At 38.5% G+C, this 26569-nt stretch overlaps 1 protein-coding gene across 9 annotated transcripts in view; it reads left to right on the forward strand.

The window, feature by feature from the left end:
* Positions 1-26569, forward strand: part of NAALADL2 (N-acetylated alpha-linked acidic dipeptidase like 2) — a 1274580-nt gene that overhangs the window by 115918 nt on the left and 1132093 nt on the right. For 3 of the 9 annotated variants that reach the window (XM_086394844.1, XM_086394863.1, XM_086394870.1), the window contains exon 1: positions 12857-26060. The exons of 1 other annotated variant lie outside the window; for it this stretch is intronic. In XM_086394844.1, coding sequence (XP_086250970.1) covers positions 26018-26060 — 43 coding nt within the window. In that variant the 5' untranslated portion in view covers positions 12857-26017. Of the gene's footprint in view, positions 1-9227; positions 26061-26569 lie in introns of those variants that run through there. 5 more of the 9 variants (XM_086394828.1, XM_086394854.1, XM_086394822.1 and 2 more) reach the window with 5 other exon arrangements.

Below are 26569 nucleotides of genomic sequence, written 5' to 3' on the forward strand. Positions count from 1 at the left end.
AGTCAAGTGGGCCTTAGAAAGCATCACTAGGAACAAAGCTAGTGGAGGTGATGGAATTCCAGTTGAGCTATTTCTAATCCTGAAAGATGATGCTGTGAAAGTGCTGCACTCAATATGCCAGCAAATTTGGAAAACTCAGCAGTGGCCACAGGACTGGAAAAGGTCCGTTTTCATTCCAATCCCAAAGAAAGGCAATGGCAAAGAATGCTCAAACTACTGCACAATTGCACTCATCTCACACTCTAGTAAAGTAATGCTCAAAATTCTCCAAGCCAGGCTTCAGCAATATGTGAACTGTGAACTTCCTGATGTTCAAGCTGGTTTTAGAAAAGGCAGAGGAACCAGAGATCAAATTGCCAACATCCGATGGATCATGGAAAAAGCAAGAGAGTTCCAGAAAAACATCTATTTCTGCTTTATTGACTATGCCAAAGCCTTTGACTGTGTAGATCACAATAAACTGTGGAAAATTCTGAAAGAGATGGGAATACCAGACCACCTGATCTGCCTCTTGAGAAATTTATATGCAGGTCGGGAAGCAACAGTTAGAACTGGACATGGAACAACAGACTGGTTCCAAATAGGAAAAGGAGTAGGTCAAAGCTGTATATTGTCACCCTGTTTATTTAACTTCTATGCAGAGTACATCATGAGAAACGCTGGACTGGAAGAAGTACAAGCTGGAATCAAGATTGCCGGGAGAAATATCAATATCCTCAGATATGCAGATGACACCACCCTTATGGCAGAAAGTGAAGAGGAACTCAAAAGCCTCTTGATGAAAGTGAAAGTGGAGAGTGAAAAAGTTGGCTTAAAGCTCAACATTCAGAAAACGAAGATCGTGGCATCCGGTCCCACCACTTCATGGGAAATACATGGGGAAACAGTGGAAACAGTGTCAGACTTTATTTTTCTGGGCTCCAAAATCACTGCAGATGGTGACTGCAGCCATGAAATTAAAAGACGCTTAGTCTTTAAAGGAAAGTTATGACCAACCTAGATAGCATATTGATTTCTTATTATTCTTTCACATCACATCCTGCCCTTATCTTGCTGGCTCAGAGGTTAAAGCGTCTGCTCCAATGTGGGAGACCTGGGTTCGATACCTGGGTTGGGAAGATCCCCTGAAGAAGGAAATGGTAACCCACTCCAGTACTCTTGCCTGGAGAATCCCATGGACGGAAAAGCCTGGTAGGCTACAGTCCACAGGATCGCAAAGAGTTGGACACAACTGAGCGACTTCACTGGACTGGACTGGATTACATTGAGTATTAGCTTGTTTGCTTTGTTCTCATCTGTCTCTTCAACTAGAATTTAACCTTGGTGAGACATACTTCATCTGGATATTCAGAACTTTGGACAGGCAACAGTGAGAGATGAATGCTGCTACTGCTGCTAAGTTGCTTCAGTCGTGTCCGACTCTGTGTGACCCCAGAGATGGCAGCCCACCAGGCACCCCCGTCCCTGGGGTTCTCCAAGCAAGAACACTGGAGTGGGTTGCCATTTCCTTCTCCAATGAGTGAAAGTGAAAAGTGAAAGTGAAGTTGCTCAGTCGTGTCCGACTCCTAGTGACCCCAGGGACTGCAGCCTACCAGGCTCCTCCATCCATGGGATTTTCCAGGCAAGAGTAACTGGAGTGGGGTGCCATTGCCTTCTCCAATGGCTGAGTCACTAAAAACTACTTTGGTTGGTTTGAATCCTGACTGTGTCATTTGCAAAATCTTAGGCAAGCTTCTTATCCTTTCTGGATGTCTTTTGTAAGAGGGACACTGTAATTAGAACAATTAGAATAATATAACACAGATTGCATGAATTAAAATATATAAATTACTTGGTACACAATAAGGCCTTATTAAACATCAGGAAGCTAAATGTCACAGTGTCTGATGCCTAATAATTAATAAATAAGCATTTGCTGAATGAATGAATGAATGATATAGAGCTCTGATATCCGAAAGACTGAATTTGACTGCCTGTTCTACTATGCATGGTTCCGTTATGGCTCAGATGGTAAAGAATCTGCTTGCAGTTCAGGAGACCTGGGTTCAATCCCTGGATGGGGAAGATCCCTTGGAGAAGGGAATGGCTAGAGTATTCTTGCCTAGAGAATTCCATGGACAGAGGAAACTGGCAGGCTACAGTCCATGGGGTCGCAAGAGTTGGACACACCTGAGCAACTAACACAACACTCTACCATACATGACATTGGAGGATTTACTTTACTTTTTGTAACCTCAATTTCTCTGTGTAAAAATAGTATTGACTTTATTGGCACTTTTGTTAAGGATAGAATGAGGTGTGGTTTTTAATAGCATGTTTTATGATTTACCTTTGTTAAAAAAAGGCAGGCGGGGCACCGGGAGTGGGGGGGGTGGGCTTCCCTGGTGGCACAGTGGTTAAGAATCCTCCTGCCAATGCAGGAGACACAGTTTCGATCCCTGATCAGGAAAGATCCCACATGTCACAGAGCAACTAAGCCTGTGTGACGCTATTGAGCCTGTGCTCTAGAGCCCAGGAGCCATAACTACTGAGCCTACATGCCACAACTATCAAAGGCCCAGAAGCCTGAGTGTCCTAGAGCCCAATTCTGCCACAAGGGAAGCCACTCTATGAGATGCTCTCACACTGTGACTAGAGTAGCCTCAGCTCATGGCAACTAGAGAAAAGTCTGAACAACACTGAAGACCCAGCACAGCCAAAAATAAATAAACAAAATAAATAAAATTTTGAAAAAAGAGAAGAAGCTTTAGTTATTGTTACTATTCTAGGACTGCAGTTCCTATTCAGAGCCCTGCCTGTGGCCATCTGTACCTGTTGTTGAGATAAATATCATTAATAATTTTAGTCATTAAAACTATTTGGCTATAAATAACTAGTTCAAATTCAAACTAACTTTAGCCTAAATGAATTAATAAGTTAATGAAAGCAAACTTATTATAACTAGAAGATTGAACAAGAACTATTCATGGTATGTTGACAATCTAAATTTACTCTTATTCTTCATTGCCCCTTTAAACTTTATGGATTCAATCTTTTCCTTTCTTGGATGAAAATACTGGCAGATATGATGGCTGTTCTTTTCACTGCCACAGGATGAAAGAGTCCTATGGTGGTTTGGTCACTAAGTCATGTTCGACTCATGCGACCCCATGAATTGTAGCCCACCCGGCTCCGCTGTCCATGGAATTTCCCAGACATGAATACTAGAGTGGGTTGCCATTTTCTTCTCCAGGGGATCTTCCCCACCCAGACATAGTCACTTTAAATCACAAACATAATTTCAATTTAGTAATTAGAATATATTTGTGCATTCATTTTTTGTTATAACAACAAAAGGCTTCCCTGGGAGCTCAGCTAGTAAAGAATCTACCTGCAGTACAGGAGACCCTGGTTCAATTCCTGGGTCAAGAAGGTCCCCTGGAGAAAGGATAAGTTACCCACTCCAGTATTCTTGGGTTTACCTGGTAGCTCAGATGGTAAAGAATTTGCCTGCAATGCAGTTGACCTGGGTTTGATCCATGGGTTGGAAAGACCCCCTCCCTGGAGGAGGGCATGACAACACACTCCACTATTCTTGCCTGGAGAATCCGCATAGACAGAGAAGCCTGGTATGCTACAGTCCACAGGGTCACAGAGTCAGACATTACAAAAACATTTTGAAAAAAACAGATTCATTGTCTTACAGTTCTATAGATCAGAAATCCAACATGGATTTCCCTGGGCTAAGACTGAGGTATCTGGAAGCCGGAGGAAGAATCTGCCTTTTTCAGCTTGTAGAGGCCACTTGTATTCATTGTCTTATATCCCCTTCCTCCATTTTAAACAATAGCAGATCAAGTCTTCTCCAGACTGCATATCTCTGACCCTCCTTTCTGTCTGTTTCTCTTCTACTTTTAAGGACTCAAGGGCTCATGTCATTAGACTGGGCCCATCAAGGTAGTTCAGTGAAATTCTCCATCTCAGGGTCACTTGGTTAGTAACTCTAATCATGTGTACAACCTTAATTCCCTTTTTTTCCTGTAACATGATAAATACACAAGTCCAAAGGCTTAGGGCTTGGCTGTCTTTTGGGATCATTGAACTGCCTACTGTATCTGGTCTGTCTACTGTTAAAAAATCCAGCCATCTAGACTGGGTTTTCTTTAGATTAAGTCGTATAAGGCATGGACCAGGATTCTTCCATTTTTACATTCCCGTGGTAGCACATGCATTCTACACTCTAAAACATTCCATATGGTCCCCCTGAAATCCCTCTACTCAGGTTCATGACTCAAAGTTAACATTCTGCCAATTTTCCCCGCAAAAGATGGATTAGTCTCACAGCATAGCAGTTGCTCTCTACAAAGAAAGCTATTCGTCAGTTCCTTCACCCAACATTCTCATACACTCTCTCTAATTATTGGTTGGACTAAGAGATCTGAGTTCCAAAGAATAGCAAGAAGAGATAAGAAAGCCTTCTTCAGCGATCAGTGCAAAGAAATAGAGGAAAACAACAGAATGGGAAAGACTAGAGATCTCTTCAAGAAAATTAGAGATACCAAGGGAACATTTCATGCAAAGATGGGCTGGATAAAGGACAGAAATGCCAAGGACCTAACAGAAGCAGAAGATATTAAGAAGAGATGGCAAGAATACACAGAAGAACTGTACAAAAAAGAGCTTCACGACCCAGATAATCACAGTGGTGTGATCACTGACCTAGAGCCAGACATCCTGGAATGTGAAGTCAAGTGGGCCTTAGAAAGCATCACTATGAACAAAGCTAGTGGAGGTGATGGAATTCCAGTAGAGCTCTTTCAAATCCTGAAAGATGTTGCTGTGAAAGTGCTGCACTCAATATGCCAGCAAATTGGGAAAACTCACAGTGGCCACAGGACTGGAAAAGGTCAGTTTTCATTCCAATCCCAAAGAAAGGCAATGCCAAAGATTGCTCAAGCTACCGCACAATTACACTCATCTCACACGCTAGTAAAGTAATGCTCAAAATTCTCCAAGCCAGACTTCAGCAACATGTGAACCGTGAACTTCCTGATGTTCAAGCTGGTTTTAGAAAAGGCAGAGGAACCAGAGGTCAAATTGCCAACATCCGCTGGATCGTGGAAAAAGCAAGAGAGTTCCAGAAAAACATCTATTTCTGCTTTATTGACTATGCCAAAGCCTTTGACTGTGTGGATCACAGTAAACTGTGGAAAATTCTTCAAGAAATGGGAATACCAGACCACCTGATCTGCCTCTTGAGAAATTTGTATGCAGGTTGGGAAGCAACAGTTAGAACTGGACATGGAACAACAGACTGGTTCCAAATAGGAAAAGGAGTACGTCAAGGCTGTATATTGTCACCCTGTTTATTTAACTTCTATGCAGAGTACATCATGAGAAACGCTGGACTGGAAGAAGCACAAGCTGGAATTAAGATTGCCGAGAGAAATATCAATAACCTCAGATATGCAGATGACACCACCCTTATGGCAGAAAGTGAAGAGGAACTCAAAAGCCTCTTGATGAAAGTGAAAGTGGAGAGTGAAAAAGTTGGCTTAAAGCTCAACATTCAGAAAACGAAGATCATGGCATCTGGTCCCACCACTTCATGGGAAATAGATGGGGAAACAGTGGAAACAGTGTCAGACTTTATTTTTCTGGGCTCCAAAATCACTGCAGATGGTGATTGCAGCCATGAAATTAAAAGATGCTTATTCCTTGGTAGAAAAGTTATGACCAACCTAGACAGCATATTCAAAAGCAGAGACATTACTTTGCCAACAAAGGTTCGTCTAGTCAAGGCCATGGTTTTTCCTGTGGTCATGTATGGATGTGAGAGTTGGACTGTGAAGAAGGCTGAGTGCCGAAGAATTGATGCTTTTGAACTGTGGTGTTGGAGAAGACTCTTGAGAGTCCCTTGGACTGCAAGGAGATGCACCCAGTCCATTCTGAAGGAGATCAGCCCTGGGATTTCTTTGGAGGGAATGATGCTGAAGCTGAAACTCCAGTACTTTGGCCACCTCATGCAAAGAATTGACTCCCTGGAAAAGACTCTGATGCTGGGAGGGATTAGGGGCAGGAGGAGAAGGGGAAGACAGAGGATGAGATGGCTGGATGGCATCACTGAGTCGATTGACGTGAGTCTGAATGAACTCTGGGAGTTGGTGATGGACAGGGAGGCCTGGTGTGCTGCGATTCATGGGGTCGCAAAGAATCAGACACGACTGAGCGACTGAACTGAACTGAAGAGATATGAAAGTTAACAGAACAGGCTCTTGAAACCATTTCTTTATGGGTTTAATTTGTGTAAGTTCAAACAGGTATTACCATATTCATTGAGACAAGGAGACCAAATAGCCTGGTACATATGTTTAAGTCACTATATCATAGAATAAAGGCTAGATCTTCTGAAAGACTAAAGTCTTCTGGAACTACAGAAATTAATAATAATTCAAAACAATTTCTCTCTTTATCTTTTATCTCTATTTTCCTACAAATCAGCTTCATTATTCTGCTTTCTGTGAATTACTGCTCTATGGTCCTTGGTCTCATGGCTGAACATGGCTGTGCCATCTGCCTTTACATATTATAAGCCAAACCTTGGTTCTCTCCCAGATTTCCAGGAGGCAAAATCTCTTATCTCCCTAGCTGGAGCTTCACGTACATACTGGTCCAATCAATAGTAACTTGTGGAAAGAGCTATAGGAACTTACAGACACAATAGTAACTTGTGTCTTATAGAAGAAAACACTCCCCTACTATAGATTTGGGGGATAGATAATAGAGGATCATTTGACTTGGGAAAGCCTTCCAAAAATTGTATCACAGTAATCTGTAAGTCTTATAATAACAATAAAACAAAAATAATAATCATTATAGTCGAAGTTTGTTGAGAACCTTTTTAGATCAAGCCCTGCATTATTATATGAAACTATCACCTTGGTGGTGCTAGCAGTGAAGAACCCTCCTGCCAATTCAGGAGACATAAGTGATGCAGGTTCTATCCCTGGGTCAGGAAGATCCCCTGGAGGAGGGCATGGCAACCCACTCCAGTATTTTTTCCTAGAGAATCCCATGGACAGAGGCGCCTACAGTCCATTGGGTTGCAAAGAGTCAGACAAGACTAAAGTGACTTAAGACACACACACACATACACATCACCTCAACCCATGTGGAGGTTCAGGTGTTTTCTCCATTTTAATGAAGAAAATATTGGAGCACTGAGTAGTACAATAATTTGCTAAAGGTCACATGAGGAGTTAGTAGTGACTGGGACCTAAATCCATAATTCCCTGACTCCAAAATCCATACAAAAGATGTCAATGGAATGATATCCACTGTGTAGTTTTAACAGAAAAAAAGCATATTTTAAAATGTTTTGTGAATTATTAGAATTTATATCTCTATTCATGCCTACACCTATGACCATATGTATATCTGTATCTCTCTGTTTCTGTAGCAATCTACCCATACAACATCCCGTTCCCTCTTTCTCTATAGCATATATATTTAAAAGTTAATACCAAATAATTCTGAGAGCAAAATCATTTGTTATTTAAATTACATTTTTAATGAGTATACTACCCAAAGCAATTTATAGATTCAACGCAATCCCTATCAAGCTACCAACGGTATTCTTCACAGAGCTAGAACAAATAATTTCACAATTTGTATGGAAATACAAAAAACCTCGAATAGCCAAAGCTATCTTGAGAAAGAAGAATGGAACTGGAGGAATCAACCTACCTGACTTCAGGCTCTACTACAAAGCCACAGTTATCAAGACAGTATGGTACTGGCACAAAGACAGAAATATTGATCAATGGAATAAAATAGAAAGCCCAGAGATAAATCCACGCACATATGGACACCTTATTTTTGACAAAGGAGGCAAGAATATACAATAGATTAAAGACAATCTCTTTAACAAGTGGTGCTGGGAAATCTGGTCAACCACTTGTAAAAGAATGAAACTAGACCACTTTCTGACACCATACACAAAAATAAACTCAAAATGGATTAAAGATCTAAACGTAAGACCAGAAACTATAAAACTCCTAGAGGAGAACATAGGCAAAACACTCTCTGACATACATCACAGCAGGATCCTCTATGACCCACCTCCCAGAATATTGGAAATAAAATCAAAAATAAACAAATGGGACCTAATTAACCTTAAAAGCTTCTGCACATCAAAGGAAACTATTAGCAAGGTGAAAAGACAGCCTTCAGAATGGGAGAAAATAATAGCAAATGAAGCAACTGACAAACAACTAACCTCAAAAATATACAAGCAACTCCTACAGCTCAACTCCAGAAAAATAAACGACCCAATCAAAAAATGGGCCAAAGAACTAAATAGACATTTCTCCAAAGAAGACATATAGATGGCTAACAAACACATGAAAAGATGCTCAACATCACTCATTATCAGGGAAATGCAAATCCAAACCACTATGAGGTACCATTTCACACCAGTCAGAATGGCTGCGATCCAAAAGTCTACAAATAGTAAATGCTGGAGAGGGTGTGGAGAAAAGGGAACCCTCTTACACTGTTGGTGGGAATGCAAACTAGTACAGCCACTATGGAGAACAGTGTGGAGATTCCTTAAAAAACTGGAAATAGAACTGCCTTATGATTCAGCAATCCCACTGCTGGGCATACACACTAAGGAAACCGGAAGGGAAAGAGACACGTGTACCCCAATGTTCATCGCAGCACTGTTTATAATAGCCAGGACATGGAAGCAACCTAGATGTCCATCAGCAGATGAATGGATAAGAAAGCTGTGGTACATATACACAATGGAGTATTACTCAGCCATTAAAAAGAATACATTTGAATCAGTTCTAATGAGGTGGATGAAACTGGAGCCTATTATACAGAGTGAAGTAAATCAGAAGGAAAAACATAAATACAGTATACTAATGCATATATATGGAATTTAGAAAGATGGTAACAATAACCCTGTGTACGAGACAGCAAAAGAGACACTGATGTATAGAACAGTCTTATGGACTCTGTGGGAGAGGGAGAGGGTGGGAAGATTTGGGAGAATGACATTGAAACATGTAAAATATCATGTAAGAAACGAGTTGCCAGTCCAGGTTCAATGCACGATACTGGATGCTTGGGGCTAGTGCACTGGGACGACCCAGAGGGATGGTATGGGGAGGGAGGAGGGAGGATTCAGGATGGGGAACACATGTATGCCTGTGGCGGATTCATTTTAATATTTGGCAAAACTAATACAATTATGTAAAGTTTAAAAATAAAATTAAATTACATTTTTTCTGTCTGTATTTTTGTTCATGATGATATATTATTAATGATTATAAGATGATGATCTGTATTTGTTTTCTAAAGAGCAGGAAATGTTAAGCTCATTTTCTAATTTTGCTATGTCTCTAAAGAGTGACAGTTTTTCCTTAGGTGGCTTCTTTTCTGCTTTCTTCCGTGGCTCAACCAAAACTGTCCTGCTGTTTCTTTTTTCTAACTAAAATCCCCCAAATCAACATGGTGGCTAAGACACTTGCATTATTCTTTGTAAAAGTGTGGGTTTCTAAGAAGCAAGCTGTGAAATATCTGCAGAGTGACATTTATAGGCACCCTCCTGTTCAATAGAACATCCACGTTTTATAGCTTTTAAATTATATGGCAGTTTTTCCTCCTAGATCCCTGGTAAGAGTGCTTAATAAAGTTTACAACAATTTCTTTCCTTATTTACCAAACACTTATTAAACACCTATTAAAGTGGACATGCTCAGTCACTCAGTCATATCTGACTCTGTGACTGCATGGACTGTAGCTGGCCAGGGTCCTCTGTTCATGGGATTCTCCTAGCAAGAATACTGGAGAGGGTTGCCATTTTCTACTTCAGGGGATCTTTCCCACCCAGGGATCAAACCTACATCTCTGGCATCTCCTGAATCAGCAGGCAGATACTTTACCACTAGTGCCACCCTATTTATTAAAAAAAAAATATATATTTTTATATGTTAGCTATTTGCCAGCACTAAGAAGCTCAGATTCCATTTAGAAATATCAGAGACATAAATTAGAGATAAATTATATAGACATCTTTGGCAGTTTTCTAAAGCACATTTTAGAGTCCCTTGGCTTTTATCTTTCTAATTTAATATGAAAAATAGTCAAGAAAAATAAATAAGACTTTTTTCTTAAAATAGTAAGTGAATACTTTCTTTGATTATTTAAGTAGTACATAATTTGTTTTAAAATATGAAAAGTCAAGAAGTATATAAAGATGAAATTAGATGATCGCCATTAATTCTATAATGTAGCAACTGTCTTTTAATATTTTAGCATGTATCATATATTTTGATAAAAAATATACCACAATACTGTGTTAAATATTTTATAAGTCAGTGAATAGTCCTGCATTAACACTTGTAGATTACTCCACTATACTATTTTATAAATTATTTTTAAAATCTCCTGTTGCTAGTATTTTATTGCTTATATTTTTATATTATAAAAAACACTGATAAGTATTTTGGTATAAACTAATTTGTATATTTTTCTGATTATTGTCTTGGAAAATTTCCGGGGAAATTTCACATGGCATGATCACTATTTAATACTTAATATAATATTTAATATGAAGTATTTAATGTACTTCATATATATTTTGCTAAATTGCTGTTCAGAAAGCTTGTAACACTTCTGCTCTGCTTATGAGGGAAATTCTATTTCACTTACTTTCTGACATAAAACTAGTCAACTGGATGAAATATCTGAAACAGTTATTTTCAGATATAGGACAATAGGGTGTTTGGATTGTGATTCCTGAGAAAAAGGAATCAAATAAGGTGAACCATATAATTATCCTGGATTTCTATCCAGGAGCAATTTTCAGAATATGATGGAAGGAGGAAGGGCCTACATATATCCAGAGTTGAAAAGATAGAGATTAAACTTTGATAAAAATAAGACAGCACTATGTGGAGACAATATATGAGATAAGAGAGCTAAACAAGGAAAGAACTCCAGATATCTGCACAGTGGATCACAATAAACTGTGGAAAATTCTGAAAGAGATGGGAATACCAGACCACCTGACCTGCCTCTTGAGAAACCTGTATGCAGGTCAGGAAGCAATGGTTAGAACTGGACATGGAACAACAGACTGGTTCCAAATAGGAAAAGGAGTAGGTCAAGGCTGTATATTGTCACCCTGTTTATTTAACTTATATGCAGAGTACATCATGACAAATGTTGGGCTAGAGGAAGCCCAAGCTGGAATCAAGATTTCCGGGAGAAATATCAATAACCTCAGATATGCAGATGACACCACCCTTATGGCAGAAAATGAAGAGGAACTAAAAAGCCTCTTGATTAAAGTGAAAGAGAAGAGTGAAAAAGTTGGCTTAAAGCTCAACATTCAGAAAACTAAGATTATGGCATCTGGTCCCAACACTTCATGGCAAATAGATGGGGAAACAGTGGCTGACTTTATTTTTCTGGGCTCCAAAATCATTGTAGATGGTGATTGCAGCCATGAAATTAAAGGACACTTGCTCTTGGTAGGAAAGTTATGATCTACCTAGACAGCATATTAAGAAAGCAGAGACATTACTTTGCCAACAAAGGTCCATCTAGTCAAGGCTATGGTTTTTCCAGTGGTCATGCTTTCAAGTTGTTGTGCTGGAGAATACTCCTGAGAGTCTCTTGGACAGAAAGGAAATCAAACCAATCAATCTTAAAGGAAATTAACCCTGAATATTCATTGGAAGGACTGATGCTGAAGCTGAAACTCGAATGCTTTGGCCAATTGACACGAAGAGCTGACTCATTAGAAAAGACCCTGATGCTAGGAAAGATTGAGGGCAGGAGGAGAGGGGGCAACAGAGGATAAGATGGTTGGATGGGACGATGGACATGAGTTTGGAAGGACAAAGAAACCTAGCGTGCTGCAGTTCATGGGGTTGCAAAGAATCAGACAGTACTGAGCTACTGAAAAACAAGAAGAAGAACAACAACAAAAAAACAATGGTATAAAGGTGAGATTCCATGATGTAGCACAGAGAGTATCCTGTTGGGCAATTACAATTCCAAAAGAGCTCTAGATTGGACAATTTCTAGAGTTACACAGGGCTAGGAATCATTCATCTTCCCACCAACAAGAGTAGGGAGACCTGTTGACTGTATAAGGTATCTAAAGTGTCATATACCTTAGTGGTGTGGCTAAAGTAGTTCTAGAGTAAAGGCTTCTCTAGGGCTGCCTTCAAAAATTACAAAACATTCTCAAAATGATTAGGCTGATCTACAAATAACAGCCCCTCTAGACAAAGTCCAACATTTTTAAAGAAGTACAACAAAATTCATCACTCAACAATGTACATACAAGTGACAGAGTCAAAATGTTCTGCATCCATTCCAAAATTACTAGACATGCAAAGAAACAGAAAATTGAGACTCATAATCAAGAGAAAATTAACTAATAGAAATAGACCCAAAATGATAAAATTAGCAGATGATCTTAAAGCTACTGTTATATATTTGAATGTGCACAATGAAGAAAAGTTATGACCAACCTAGATAGTATATTGAAAAACAGAGACATTACTCTGCCAACTAAAGTCCGTCTAGTCAAGGCAATGGTTTTTCCAGTGGTCATGTATGGATGTGAGAGTTGGACTGTGAAGAAGGCTGAGCGTCAAAGAATTGATGCTTTTGAACTGTGGTGTTGGAGAAGACTCTTGAGAGTCCCTTGGACTGCAAGGAGATCAACCAGTCCATTCTGAAGGAGATCAGCCCTGGGATTTCTTTGGAGGGAATGATGCTAAAACTGAAACTCCAGTACTTTGGCCACCTCATGCAAAGAGTTGACTCATTGGAAAAGACTCTGATGCTGGGAGGGACTAGGGGCAGGAGAAGAAAGGGACGACAGAGGATGAGATGGCTGGATGGCATCACTGACTTGATGGACGTGAGCCTGAGTGAACTCTGGGAGTTGGTGAGGGACAGGGAGGCCTGGAGTGCTGCGATTCATGGGATCGCAAAGAGTCGGACACGACTGAGTGACTGAACTGAACTGAATGATATAAAGACAAACATGAAACTAATGAGGAATAAATGAAAGATATAAACATGTTAGAATGCTAAAATTTTAAAAGTTCCAAATACAACTTCCAAATAAGAAAAGTTCAGTTCAGTCGCTCAGTCGTGTCCCACTCTTTGTGACCCCATGAACCACAGCACGCCAGGCCTCTCTGTCCATCACCAACTCCCGGAGTTCACTCAAACTGATGTCCTTTGAGTCGGTGATGCCATCCAACCATCTCATTCTCTGTCATCCTCTTCTCAAGCCCTCAATCTTTCCCAGCATCAGGGTCTTTTCAAATTAGTCAGCTCTTCGCATCAGATGGCCAAAGTATTGGAGTTTCAGCTTCAGCATCAGTCCTTTCAATGAACACCCAGGACTGATCTCCTTTAGGATGGACTGGTTGGATCTCCTTGCAGTCCAAGGGACTCTCAAGAATGTTCTCCATCACCACAGTTCAAAAGCATCAGTTCTTTGGTACTCAGCTTTGTTTATAGTTCAACTCTCACATCCATACATGACCACTGGAAAAACCATAGCCTTCACTAGATGGACCTTTGTCGGCAAAGTAATGTCCCTGCTTTTTAATATGCTGTCTAGGTTGGTCATAACATTTCTTCCAAGGAGTAAGTGTCTTTTAATTTCATGGCTGCAATCACCATATGCAGTGATTTTGGAGCCCAGAAAAATAAAGTCTGTCACTGTTTCCACTGTTTCTCTATCTATTTCCCATGAAATGATGGAACCAGATGCCATGATCTTAGTTTTCTGAATGTTGAACTTTAAGCCAAGGTTTTCACTCTCCTCTTTTACTTTCATCAAGATACTCTTTAGTTCCTCTTCACTTTCTGCTCTAAGGGTGGTGTCATCTGCATATCTGAGGTTATTGATATTTCTCCTGGCAATATATATATATGAGAAATGAAAATTTCACTGAATAGTAGTTATAGTAGAATAGACACTGCAGAAGAAACCATTAGTCAGCATAGATTTATAACAAAAGAAACTATTTAAACATAAGTACAAAAGAAAAAGGACTGAAAAATATTAACAGAGCTTCAGTGACTTGCTGATTATCTATACTTGTATATGTGTATCTTTATGTTATCTATATGTTTATTTATACCATATCTATAATTAGAGTCCCAGAAGAAAGAAGCCTGAAGAGAGGAGAGACAGATATTTAAAGACAGCAATTAATGGCAGAATTTTTTAGATTTTGGTGAATATTCTAAACTGACAAACTCAAGAAACTCAGCAAACTCAAAGCAGGATAAAGAAAATCACAAAATGATGTAAAAATCAAATCAAACAAAAATAATGAATTTTTGACAAAGAAAATAAAAACAGCAAGTCACAAAAGACACATGGCATACAATAGAGTAAGGTTAAGACAAACCATACACTTCTTGTCAGAAACTATCTAACCCTGATGGCAATGGAAAAAACTTTTAGCATGCTGAAAGAAAAAGAGACATATCAATCTAGAAATTCAATGTACAGAAAAAATACTTTTGAAGAACAGGTGATAAGTAAACACTTTTTCAGGCAAACAAAAACTGAGAGAACTCATCATCAGCATACAAGAAATAAAAGAAAGGTTTAAGGAAATCTTTCAGGAAGAAAATGGAACTAGAATCTACACAAAGAGCATAAAATTGGTGAATATGTAGGTAAATATAAGAAAATATTTCCCTCACTTTTAATATATTTAAAGAATAATGGAGTAGCTAAAACAAAGACAGTAACAGTGTTTTTTGAGAGGGTTATAAATAACATATGTAGTGAAAAATGTATGAGATCATAATCACAAAGGACAGGAGGGGGAAATGGTAGTATATTGGTATCAATCTCTTATTTCTGAAATTATATACTACTTTTAGGTAGCTGCTATAATTTTAAGTCGAATATTGTAAAACCTCAAACAACGAGAGAGTCAGAGAGGAGAGAGCAAAATCAAGAAATTAAGATACAGAAGAAAAAAAAATTGCTAATAAGCAAATAGTACAGCTGAATTTGGGTCCTAAGACATCTATACTCAATGAGAAAGAATAAAGGACAAATGCAACTAATTGAAAACAAATAGCAAAATGATAGAATTAAATACAACTATATTGATAATTACATTTGTGTAACATAATACTACAATTAGAAGGAAAAGACTATTAATCTGGATTGTCAAAAAAGGGCATTCCCACTTTATACTTTTTGAGAGAGATTTCACTTTAAAGAGAAAAAACATTAAAAAATAGAAGAGGGCACACTATGAAAACAATAAATATCAGATAAAGTAGAATTTAGAACAAGAAATTTTATTAAAAAAGGCTGTTTTATAATGACAAAGTCAATTTACAAGAGGATATAAAAATCCTACATGTGTTTTCACTTAATAATAAGGCTTCAAGATACATAAATTAACACTTGCAGAACTAAAAAGAAAAAAATAATCCACAACTCTACTTGAAGATACAATACTAACACCTCTCTCTCAGTAATTGATACTAAAAATAGATAAAATATTTAGAACATTGCAATCAAGAATAAAATTACATATTCTTTTTCACTGCACACAGAACATTCACCAAGATAGACCTTACACATCTCAATCAATTTTAAAAATTGAAATTACAGAGTATATTCTTTATCAGTGGTGGTAAGTAGAAATCAATAACAGAAAGATACCAGGAAAATCTTCAAGTTAATATACTTCTAAATAAGCCTGAGTCAAATAATAAATTACTAGGGAAATTAGAACATATGTTAAATTAAATTCTGTTGAACACATAAACTTGTCATAACTTGTAGGATACAGGTAAATCAGCGGTTAGATGGGAATTTATAGCTTTAGTGCTTTATTTAAAAAAAAAAAAAGGCAACTAAAATGAGTGTTGTAGGATTCTCCTTTAGGGTTGGTCCACCCTCATGCCTTGAGGGTATACTATCCTCTGTTCACCAAATAAAACTCTGAGGTGTAATAAGTTGTTAAAAAAAAAAATCAGTGTTGTAGATTTTTAAAATCCAAATTGACTAAAGGAATAAATAATATAGATATGAATAGAATTCAAAAGAATAGAAAACTGTCAAAAATAGAGAAAAACAATATACAGTCTGCTCTCGTTCCCAGAGTTGTCTGCAGAGTAATTCTCTTTTCCTGGTAAGGGAGAGGGAGACACCATGACAGACACTTAAGTCCTGCTTTTAAATAGAAAAGGAGAAGGCAGAGAGTTGATTGCCTTCAATTGAAAGCAATCCTTATGCTAAAGTGGCATATTTGAACCTGGCATATTCTGGCCTCTTCAGAGGGAAGCAGTAACACTAGAAACACTGTGAATTGATTATCTCCTTTATGCTCTTTATTCATTCAATTCTATTTTATTTTTTCATTAATTCCACTTTAGAGGTTTTGAAGACAGATGAAATATAATTGTGTTATGTTTTCTATTAAACAATCATCAAGCATTTATTAAATTCTTATGAATCTGGCAGGTCTGAGTGTGTGCTAAATTGCTTCAGTCATGTCCGACTCTTTGCAACCCCATGGACTGTTGCCTGCCAGACTTCTCTCTCCATGGGATTTCCCAGGCAAGAATACTGGAGTGGGTTGCCCTTTTCCTCCTCCAGGGGATCTAACCTAAGGATAGAACTTGTGTCTTATGTCTCCTGTGTTGGCAGGACGGTTCTTTACCAATAGGGACACCTGGGAAGCCTGAGGCAGGTTTAAAAACATCAACTAAGAAGTGCACTAGATGTGTGCCTAGAGAGTTGGAAGACAAGGCCGTATTTACCCTGCATATTTTTAAAAATATTGAGGAAATAAAAATTAGTTGATAGAATAAAGGAGGCCTAAAGTTTTTAGAAGAAGTGGGAGGAACATGATGAGATAATTATTTAAAGCTGCTGCTAAGTCACTTCAGTCATGTCCGACTCTGTGTGACCCCATAGACAGCAGCCCACCAGGCTCCCCCGTCCCTGGGATTCTCCAGGCAAGAACACTGGAGTGGGTTGCCATTTCCTTCTCCAATGCATGAAAGTGAAAAGTGAAAGTGAAGTTGCTCAGTCGTGTCCGACTCCTAGTGACCCCAGGGACTGCAGCCTACTAGGCTCCTCCATCCATGGGATTTTCCAGGCAAGAGTACTGGAGTGGGGTGCCATTGCCTTCTCCATAATTATTTAAAGCTACTTTTTGCAATTGTATGTCTATTATTATGTTTATTCATTCTTAAAATTGTTCAGTTCAGTTCAGTCTCTCAGTTGTGTCCGAACTTTTGCGACCCCACCAATCGCAGCAAGCCAGGCCTCCCTGTCCATCACCAATTCCTGGAGTTCACTCAAACTCACGTCCATCAAGTCGGTGATGCCATCCAGCCATCTCATCCTCTGTTGTCCCCTTCTCCTCCTGCCCCCAATCCCTCCCAGCATCAGAGTCTTTTTCAATGAGTCAACTCTTCGCATGAGGTGGCCAAAGTACTGGAGTTTCAGCTTTAGCATCATTCCTTCCAAAGAAATCCCAGGGCTGATCTCCTTCAGAATGGACTGGTTGATCTCCTTGCAGTCCAAGGGATTCTCAAGAGTCTTCTCCATCACCACTGTTCAAAAGCATCAATTCTTCAGCGCTCAGCCTTCTTCACAGTCCAACTCTCACATCCATACATGACCACAGGAAAAACCATAGCCTTGACTAGACAGACCTTTGTTGGCAAAGTAATGTCTCTGCTTTTCAATATGCTATCTAGGTTGGTCATAACTTTCCTTCCAAGGAGTAAGCGTCTTTTAATTTCATGGCTGCAGTCACCATCTGCAGTGATTTTGGAGCCCAAAAAATAAAGTCTGTCACTGTTTCCACTGTTTCCCCATCTATTTCCCATGAAGTGATGGGACCAGATGCCATGATCTTAGTTTTCTGAATGTGGAGCTTTAAGCCAATTTTTTCACTCTCCTCTTTCACTTTCATCAAGAGGCTTTTGAGTTCCTCTTCACTTTCTGCCATAAGGTAGGTGTCATCTGCATATCTGAGGTTATTGATATTTTTCCCGGCAATCTTGATTCCAGCTTGGGCTTCTTCCAGCCTCATAATGTACTCCACATATAAATTAAATAAGCAGGGTAACAGTATACAGCCTTGATGTCCTCCTTTTCCTATTTGGAACCAGTCTGTTGTTCCATGTCCAGTTCTAACTATTGCTTCCTGACCTGCATATAGGTTTCTCAAGAGGCAGGTCAGGTGGTCTGGTATTCCCATCTCTTGAAGAATTTCCCACAGTTTATTGTGATCCATACAAGCAAAGGCTTTGGCATAGTCAATAAAGCAGAAATAGATGTTTGTCTGGAACTCTCTCGCTTTTTCCATGATCCAGCGGATGTTGGCAATTTTATCTCTGGTTCCTCTGCCTTTTCTAAAACCAGCTTGAACAGCTGGAAGTTCATGGTTCACGTACTGTTGAAGCCTGGCTTGGAGAATTTTGAGCATTACTTTACTAGTGTGTGAGATGAGTGCAATTGTGCGGTAGTTTGAGCATTCTCTGGCATTGCCTTTCTTTGGGATTGGAATGAAAACCAACCTTTTCCAGTCCTGTGCCACCGCTGAGTTTTCCAAATTTGCTGGCATATTGAGTGCAGCACTTTCACAGCATCGTCTTTCAGGATTTGAAACAGCTCCACTGGAATTCCATCACCTCCACTAGCTTTGTTCCTAGTGATGCTTTCTATGGTCCGTATGTTGTTAATTTCTTGTTGCCCAAGGTGATCAAACACCACATTTTCAGCGTCAGCCTAGGATTTTTTTTTTTTTTTTAATGGACTTTTTCCTATTTAATCTGTTCTGGAAAAAAAAAAAAAAACAACTGTCCAGAGGATATATGTTTATCTCTCCTCATTTTTTCCTCTCTGTTTTTGTTTTTGTTTTGTTTTTTCTCGTTTTGTAAATCTGGTCACCATAGGAAAGACAGCAATCACTCACTTCAGGGAAAGTCTATTTTAAGTACTAGCTACTGGGGGTTAGACTGGGGTTAGAGACTTTAATCCTTCATCTCCTCCTTTTCTCTAACAATGCTAGCTGGCAGGCAGTCAGCAGGAAAGTAGAAGAGGAGCTTTCAGAAAGAAAACATTTCCTGTAGAAAGTAGTGAGTGGCCCATTGTGATGTTGAACAAAAGTATTTCTCCTGGAATTGTTTTTCTAGGAAACGCGTTATGCCACTTAGACTTTATTCAGTAAATATATAAATAGAAGAAGAAAAGAAAGAAGAGATAAAAAAGAAAGGAGATAAACTTTTCTTTGACTCTCATAATTAATTTGTTCTTGTTGACTACTGCTTTTGTTGATATTTCATAATTTGAAAGCAAGGCACTTAGTGTTAATTTAATAAGTGATTTTTATAGCTACTGTATTTATTTTGGACATGCTCATCTACTATTAATACTTTAAGATATTAAGTGAGAGGAATGGAATGTTTCTAAAGACTAAGAAACCTCACATTTTACCTCAGCGTCACCCTAGAAGAGAAAGTTGTTTCCCCCTGAACAACTGTTAATTTTTTTTTTTTTTTCATTTAGCTAATATTTGCCAAGTTCCTATAGCACAGTTGACAATCTGCCTGCAACACAGCAAATCCCGGGTCAGTCCCTGTGTCAGGAAGACCTCTAGAGAAGGGAATGGCAATCCACTCCAGTATTCTTGCCTGGGAAACCCTTGGACAGAGGAGCCTGGTGGGCTACAGTCCATGGAGCCACAAAGAGTCAGACACGACTGAGCAACTAACACACACACACACACACACGCACACACACACACACAGCACAGGTGGCATTAATTGCTCTTTTTTTTTTTCCTTCTTTTTTTGAGGTTAGAGTGAAGAGGCTGAAGACTGGAAGTTATTTTTATCTCAGCATAAATGGGCTGTACTTTTTAATATTATTGGAGCTATTTTAGGTTTCTCTTTGTCAAGGAGATGAAGCTTCTGTTTTCTGGACTGGTCATTGCACTGCATTTTGAGGAAATAATATTATGTCCAAACTAAAGCTACTATTTAAGCATTTTCATTACATTTTAAAAAGATGACAGAGATAAATCATTCTGTCACGTTGGTGTTTCTATTTATACCAAGGGTTTTAGCTATAGATGTTTTTTCTAGCTTTATTGTAGATTTTTAACATGCCCTAAAATTCTCAAATTGATTAATTCACTGTTCTATGCAGTATCAGACAGTTTGCATGCATATTCTTTTGCTTTAATGCTTTTCTTTAGGTTCCTCTTGAGAGAGTTTTGCCAGAGATTGTGGAATAATAGGTTATAATATGTAGATTAGTTAAATGTGTGTGTGTGTATACCCTTCATTTTTAGTTCCATGATAATAATATTAAATATACAGTTAAACTTTTCTTAAATGTTTTCCCTTTTTCAGATAATATTTAGATGGCTGTCACAGCTAATCTTCCTACTATATGTAGAATCCTGTGGATGAGGGGAGAGTGTGCTAACAAGGGTATATAATTTAAAAACTTTCTCACATTTAAGCCCGGATTTCATGGGATCCTCACAAAAAGTACATAAATCGTGGTACACTGTGATTACAAGCTTATATTTAGTATTTTGTTACTAGCTCTTCCACAGTCTGAAATAGTGTTGTTCCCAGCAGCAAATTAAACTGCTTTGTAATATCACTCCTACCTGACTTTCAGCTTGGCATCTTCATATGTCTGTTATTTTTATATGAGTCATTGTATGTCTTAATTACGTGAAGCAACTTATAAACCATAAGTAGCTGTTAAGCAACCTGGTGTGTGTGTGTGTGTATTAGCATATAATTTATATAGTTCCTTGGCTTCTTTGTTTAATAACACTATAATGGAAAGATCATTAAAATGATAATATTCTCCTTCCTATTAATTATAGCTTATCTTGTTTCCTTGTTAGTGGATGCTTCTTACTACTGAAGGAGATAGTTACTTTCTTTGTTCTCAATCAGTATTAATTCTCTTAAGAGTCTGTATGCAATTGTATGCAATAAAATGATAGAGAAATAAACATTTAGTTATAGTAGTATTAAAAGAATACTTTTGTCCACCAGTCAATCCTAATACAAAACACTGCTGCAGCTGCTGCTAAGTCGCTTCAGTCGTGTCCGACTCTGTGCGACCCCATAGAAGGCAGCCCACCAGGCTCCTCCGTCCATGGGATTTTCCAGGCAAGAGTACTGGAGTAGGGTGCCACTGCCTTCTCTGTACAAAACACTGAGTAGGCCTTAATTTTCTTGACCGACATTATTTTATGTCACATATATAGAGAGGCACATATGTATATATTGTGTATTCAACTATTTAGAATTACAGTTTCAAGTATATTGGGGGATATCAGAGAAGCCTGATTTAAATGAATTGCATGTTACTGGACAGTTAAGACTATGAGAATGAAAAATTATGATGATAAAGGAGTGACATTATTGATTGGGCTCCTCCAATGGGTTAGCAAGTAAAGAAGCTGCCTGCGATGTAGGAGATACAGGAGATACAGGTTCAGTTCCTGGGTCAGGAAGATCCTCTGAAGGAGGAAATGGCAACCCACTCCAGTATTCTTGCCTGAAAAAGAATCTCATGGACAGAGGAGCCTGGTGGGCTAGAGTTCAAAGGGCCACAGACTTGGACGGGACTAAGCGACTAAGCGTGCACGCATGACAAGGGGCAGTGGACATATGTGAGCAGGGAAGTGGGATGGCTGTGTTTCAGGAAGATCGTGGCGGATATAGAAAGGGTGGATGGGAGGAGAGGAAGAATTCATTTGTAGGGAGTACCTATCTTGGCAAGACATGACAATGGCCTCACTTAAAGGAAATAGAAAGTTAAGGAGGTGGATTTCAGTGTTATTGATAGAACTTAGTCACTATTTGGGGGATGGGAGAGGTAAGTAGTAAGGATAAATCCTAAAGTTTCATCTAGGGCAACTGGGTGGATGGTAATACCCAAATCCAGAAAAGATGGGGTAAAATATGTTAGACCAGCACACCCAAACATTAGGAAATCTTGTTTATCATTACCCATTGTTCTCCTATAGAATGTACTCTTCCCCACCCCCTCCCTCTGCTTACCTAGCTATCTTGCTCCTAGAACTCAAAAATATGAGTGTCAGAATCACCCCAGGAATTCTTGGCTGCAACCAACCAACAATATGTGATAAATAAGGGTTGTATTTTATGCAGATGAGTTTTCTGGTGATAAGAGTTGTCTCCGCTGGTTTTCTTCCTGGTAGGAAGACACTTTTACAAATGAAAAATTTCCTGTATAAATGTAAGTTTCCCTTACAAAAGGGGGAATGTATACTCTTATTTTTAGAGAGTAAGGGGGAAGTAAAGAGCTTTTCTTGAGTCTGCTCATTCTCAGGTGTCTTTTGTTCAAAATAATCCATATTTTAGAGAGCATATTTGAGGGGAACATATTCTTATACCTTGCAAGCACATCTACCTAGTTCTTGGAACTATAATCTCAAAAATCCACCCTGCTTGCTGAGCCTGGAATTTCCTTCCTATGATAGTTTGCAGGATTGCAATTTTGAGAGGTTCTAATCCTTTTCTCTCTAACCTTTGGTCTCCATGGATACCTATGCTTTTGACCAAGTTGTTGTTCTACTTGTGTTATACAATTTACTGAGAAAATAAGTAACATCTCTGTGTAATTATTCCAAATATTGCAACACTTTACATACACAGTACCATGTTCCATAGCATATAATGCCAACATTTATTACTTTGAATAACTTCTTTGTAATTTTTCTTTGAAATGTTCATATATATCTTCCCTGGAAAATCAGGACTAAATAATCACTTCAGTAACTACACACAAAAAATTTAACCTGTAACATTGGTTTCTTCCAAATCTGTAGTTCCAGGTAGAACCTTCAAAATGAGTGACAGAGAATAGCATAACATTTTCTTTCGCTCACTCTCTCTTGGAGCATTTTAGAATACAATGCTGGACATACAGATAAGTGACATGGTTGGAAGTGTTAGTTTTTTATTATGTCACCTAAGTTGTTTTTAAAAATGTACACAGTAGTTTTTATAGCAAAGTTTCTATACATATAGAGCAGTGTTCCCCAACATTTTTGGCACCAAGGGCTGATTTTGCATAGGACAATTCTTCCATGAATGGGGAGGGGGAATGTGAGCAATGGGGAGCACTTGTAAACACAGATGAAGTTTTGTTTGTGGTCACCACCCACCTTCTGCTGCGCGGCCCAGTAATTAACAGGGACTGGGGACGCCTGATATAGAGGACACATTCATTCCAGTAAATTTCTCTCAAAGATTCTGAAAATTTTGATAGTTTTAATAATTATATTAGTTTCTTTCTCACCATTCAGTGCACCTATTTTAACGTCAGTCATGCCTTTTGTTTTTGATGCATACGAGTGTGTTTTAAACTAATGTATGCACTTTTTTTTCCTCTTTCATTTACTTCTTTTATCTTTGATTCTTTGTTTTTTTCTAGAAATTTTCCTAAGTGTCCTCATCTCTTTTATCCTTCTAGTTCTTAATTATTTGCTCTTCCAGACAAACCTACCTACTCTCTCCTCCCATCTCTTTACATTTTTGAAATTTAATTTGTCATTTTTCCCTCTTAGATATTTTCCATTATCTTCTTTGCTAATCTCTGCCCTTCTTTTCTTTGAGGTCCTTTATTTCACCCTTTTTGATGATAGTAATTTGTTCATCTTTACAATACTTGTTGAAAGCATAGTATGTGCTAGGAACTGTGACAGGTGCTAGGAATGTAGTGATGAACACAAAAAGGTTCTCTGACATAACACCTTTTAAGGACAGAAATAATTAAGATGTACATACAATACAATGTGATAAGAGCCATGGTAGAATGAAAAGTTTTGAGCTGTTATGGGGGATCTGGAAGCACACAGAAGAGACCTCAACCAGAATTGGGTTGAAGAATTCCTGCATGTGGATTAGGCAAAGAAGAGGTGATGAAGGCAGAATTTTTCTAGGCAGAGAAGGCCCAGGAGAGAGAGAGAGACAGTGGATGTACTCAGGGCCCTTTATTAGTATTGAAACTCTTTCAGTGTAACTGGATGTGTATTTGTGTTACTTTCTGTACAGCTGCAAAAGCTTTGGAGGTTTCTGTTTATTTTTATGTTTTACCTCTGCTAAAAAATAAGAGTTCTCTGTTCTACTTTCATAACAACTTCCTGCATGCCATAATTCAGCTGGTAGATAATTGGTACTTTATATCTGTTGTTGACTAATTCTAGGTGCCTGGGGCAGGTATGTTAATACATTTTCATTTTTCCCATAATGAATGAGGATTGATATATGTATTTCTCTTCTTATGGGGAAGTCAGAATGTGATGATTTTAGTGTTTTATTGTCAAACATTCAATTTCAGGTCACTTTTGGTGAAGTATGAGCTTGGTGTGTGTGTTACACTATGCAATTGTACTAGGCAAAGGACTGCTTTATTTTAGAACAAACCACAGCCTGGATTTTAAATCTGACGTTTATGACATGTTGATAAAATGGGCCTTAGATAGTAAATGGTCAGCTCATTTTACAGATGAAGAAACTGAGACCTGGAGAGGTTAATGAAGGAAAGAACTAACTGTGATGAGGACTTGGGTGTGTGTGATGTTTGTTTTTATTCTGAAACTTTTGAGAATAACTATTCTACTTATTTACCATTTCTGTTTTTTATATAATTTATATAATCATTTTTCATTACTAAGCTGGAAAACATGATGGATAGATTATTTTTACATTGAAAATTAAAAAAAAAACTAGGAGATGTTTGAGCCTGAGATTTTTTTTTAAACTAATCTGACCAAGATGAAAAATCAAGGAATTCTAAAGGAAGGAAATACAGATTGCTTTTTACTCTAGATGTCTTATGGGAGACAGAGATGAAATAAATTGACTTATTTTTGTCATCTACTTCCTCTCTTGTAAACAAATAAAGATAAATCTCCGGTGTGTTGCTCATCTTTGCTAGGGATGGGTGTTTTGTTTGAGGCAGAACAGTTGAACCTAATACTATGGTTTTGTTGAAAAGGCAATGTAAATATCAGTATCCTTCTTTTACCAGTGAGGACCTTGAAGCACTGTAAGATTGGATGGACTCATTTCTTTAAGGTTTCTCAGTTAATAAGTAACAGCTGATGTCAGAACACAGTGACATCAGAGCTGTGGTTCTGCATTCTTTCTGTTCAGAAGGAGGGGGACAAGAGAAGGGTGAAGGGAGGGAAGGAACAGGGTGTACGAGGAAAAGGAAGAAGAGGAAACGAAGGAGGAGGAAAAATGTTGCTTGTTGTGTTTATTATCCACCATTTGCAATGTTTAGCACAGTCATACATTACTGCTTTCAGTTTTATAATTATTTCCTGAAATTGATATTTTGCATTTTCCCCATTTTACAGTTGAGGAAACTGACTTCAAGGAAGCTATATTCCTCGTTATAGTTGCACAGCTAGAACTAGAGCTACTCCAAAGCCTACGCATAACTAATTCCCATGGTGTTCCTTATTTTCCCATATTTTTTTAATGGACATTGCAAAATTCACATTAAATTTTACTTTATTTCTATAAAATAAGCAGATTGGGAACACTAAAAAACAAACAAAACTCTGGCTCTGCTCCATGCCACGGTGGTAGTACAGACACTCTTTTGGCAGGAAGTATTGATAAGTTTCTGGACTAAAGCGAAAGTAGGGAATTAAAAGTTAACACCAAAATTGAAACAAAGCCACGTTTTGTGAAGCACACACTAATAGCAGTCCATTGGATCAAAGGATATGATCTCACTTCACAGTAAAACAGGTCTTGCAAGCCCAGGTAACTCAGGAAGCAGAATGGTAATTATTCACAGAAGAAAGCAGGTAGTATACTGTTACATTACTACAGGGGAAAGTCAGAAGGTCACCAGGCTTGCAGGGTAACTGACACAGCTGAAACTGCTTGGCCCCCTTGAAACAGAAGTAGTAAAATGGGAGAGAATGAAGCAAGTTTACCTAATACTGCTTTGCAAGGTAAGTGCCAACGGCCTCTGAAATGGTTGCAATCAGATGTGTAAGTGGTGTCCATTACAGAGTGTGTGTGTGTGTGTGTATGTGTGGTGTGTGTGCGTGCACCTCTGCTGCGTTTCAAGGTGTGCTTTGAGGGTGGTGAAAGAAGTGGGGATTGTTTCTGAAGAAGCAGCTGTCTCGTCCGTTTTTCTCAACTACTCAACCTACGCAGAAACACAAATTTGGTGGAGTAGGGAAAACCTTATCTTACTTGAGCTATAATGCTGGAGAATGGTACAACCTACTTCCAGTCCCTTTTCATGTGAAACTTTTCCCAGTATTGACAGAACATTGATTTTTGTCCTTGCCTGTGAGATTTTTATTTGTAATAAAATTTTACCATCTCTGGGACTTACCAGCCAAGTGTCCTTGTAATTAATATTACCACTTTTTTAAGGTAGAAAACAAGTATCAGAGGGCAGTGTCTGGTTGGGGAGAGTGGTTTTAGAAGTCTTACTTTATCAGATACCTTT

The sequence above is a fragment of the Bos grunniens genome, chromosome 1, assembly GCF_055505025.1.
Source record: "Bos grunniens cultivar Pamir isolate PY7600 chromosome 1, Bosgru_T2T1.0, whole genome shotgun sequence".
NCBI classification, from domain to species: Eukaryota; Metazoa; Chordata; class Mammalia; order Artiodactyla; family Bovidae; genus Bos; species Bos grunniens.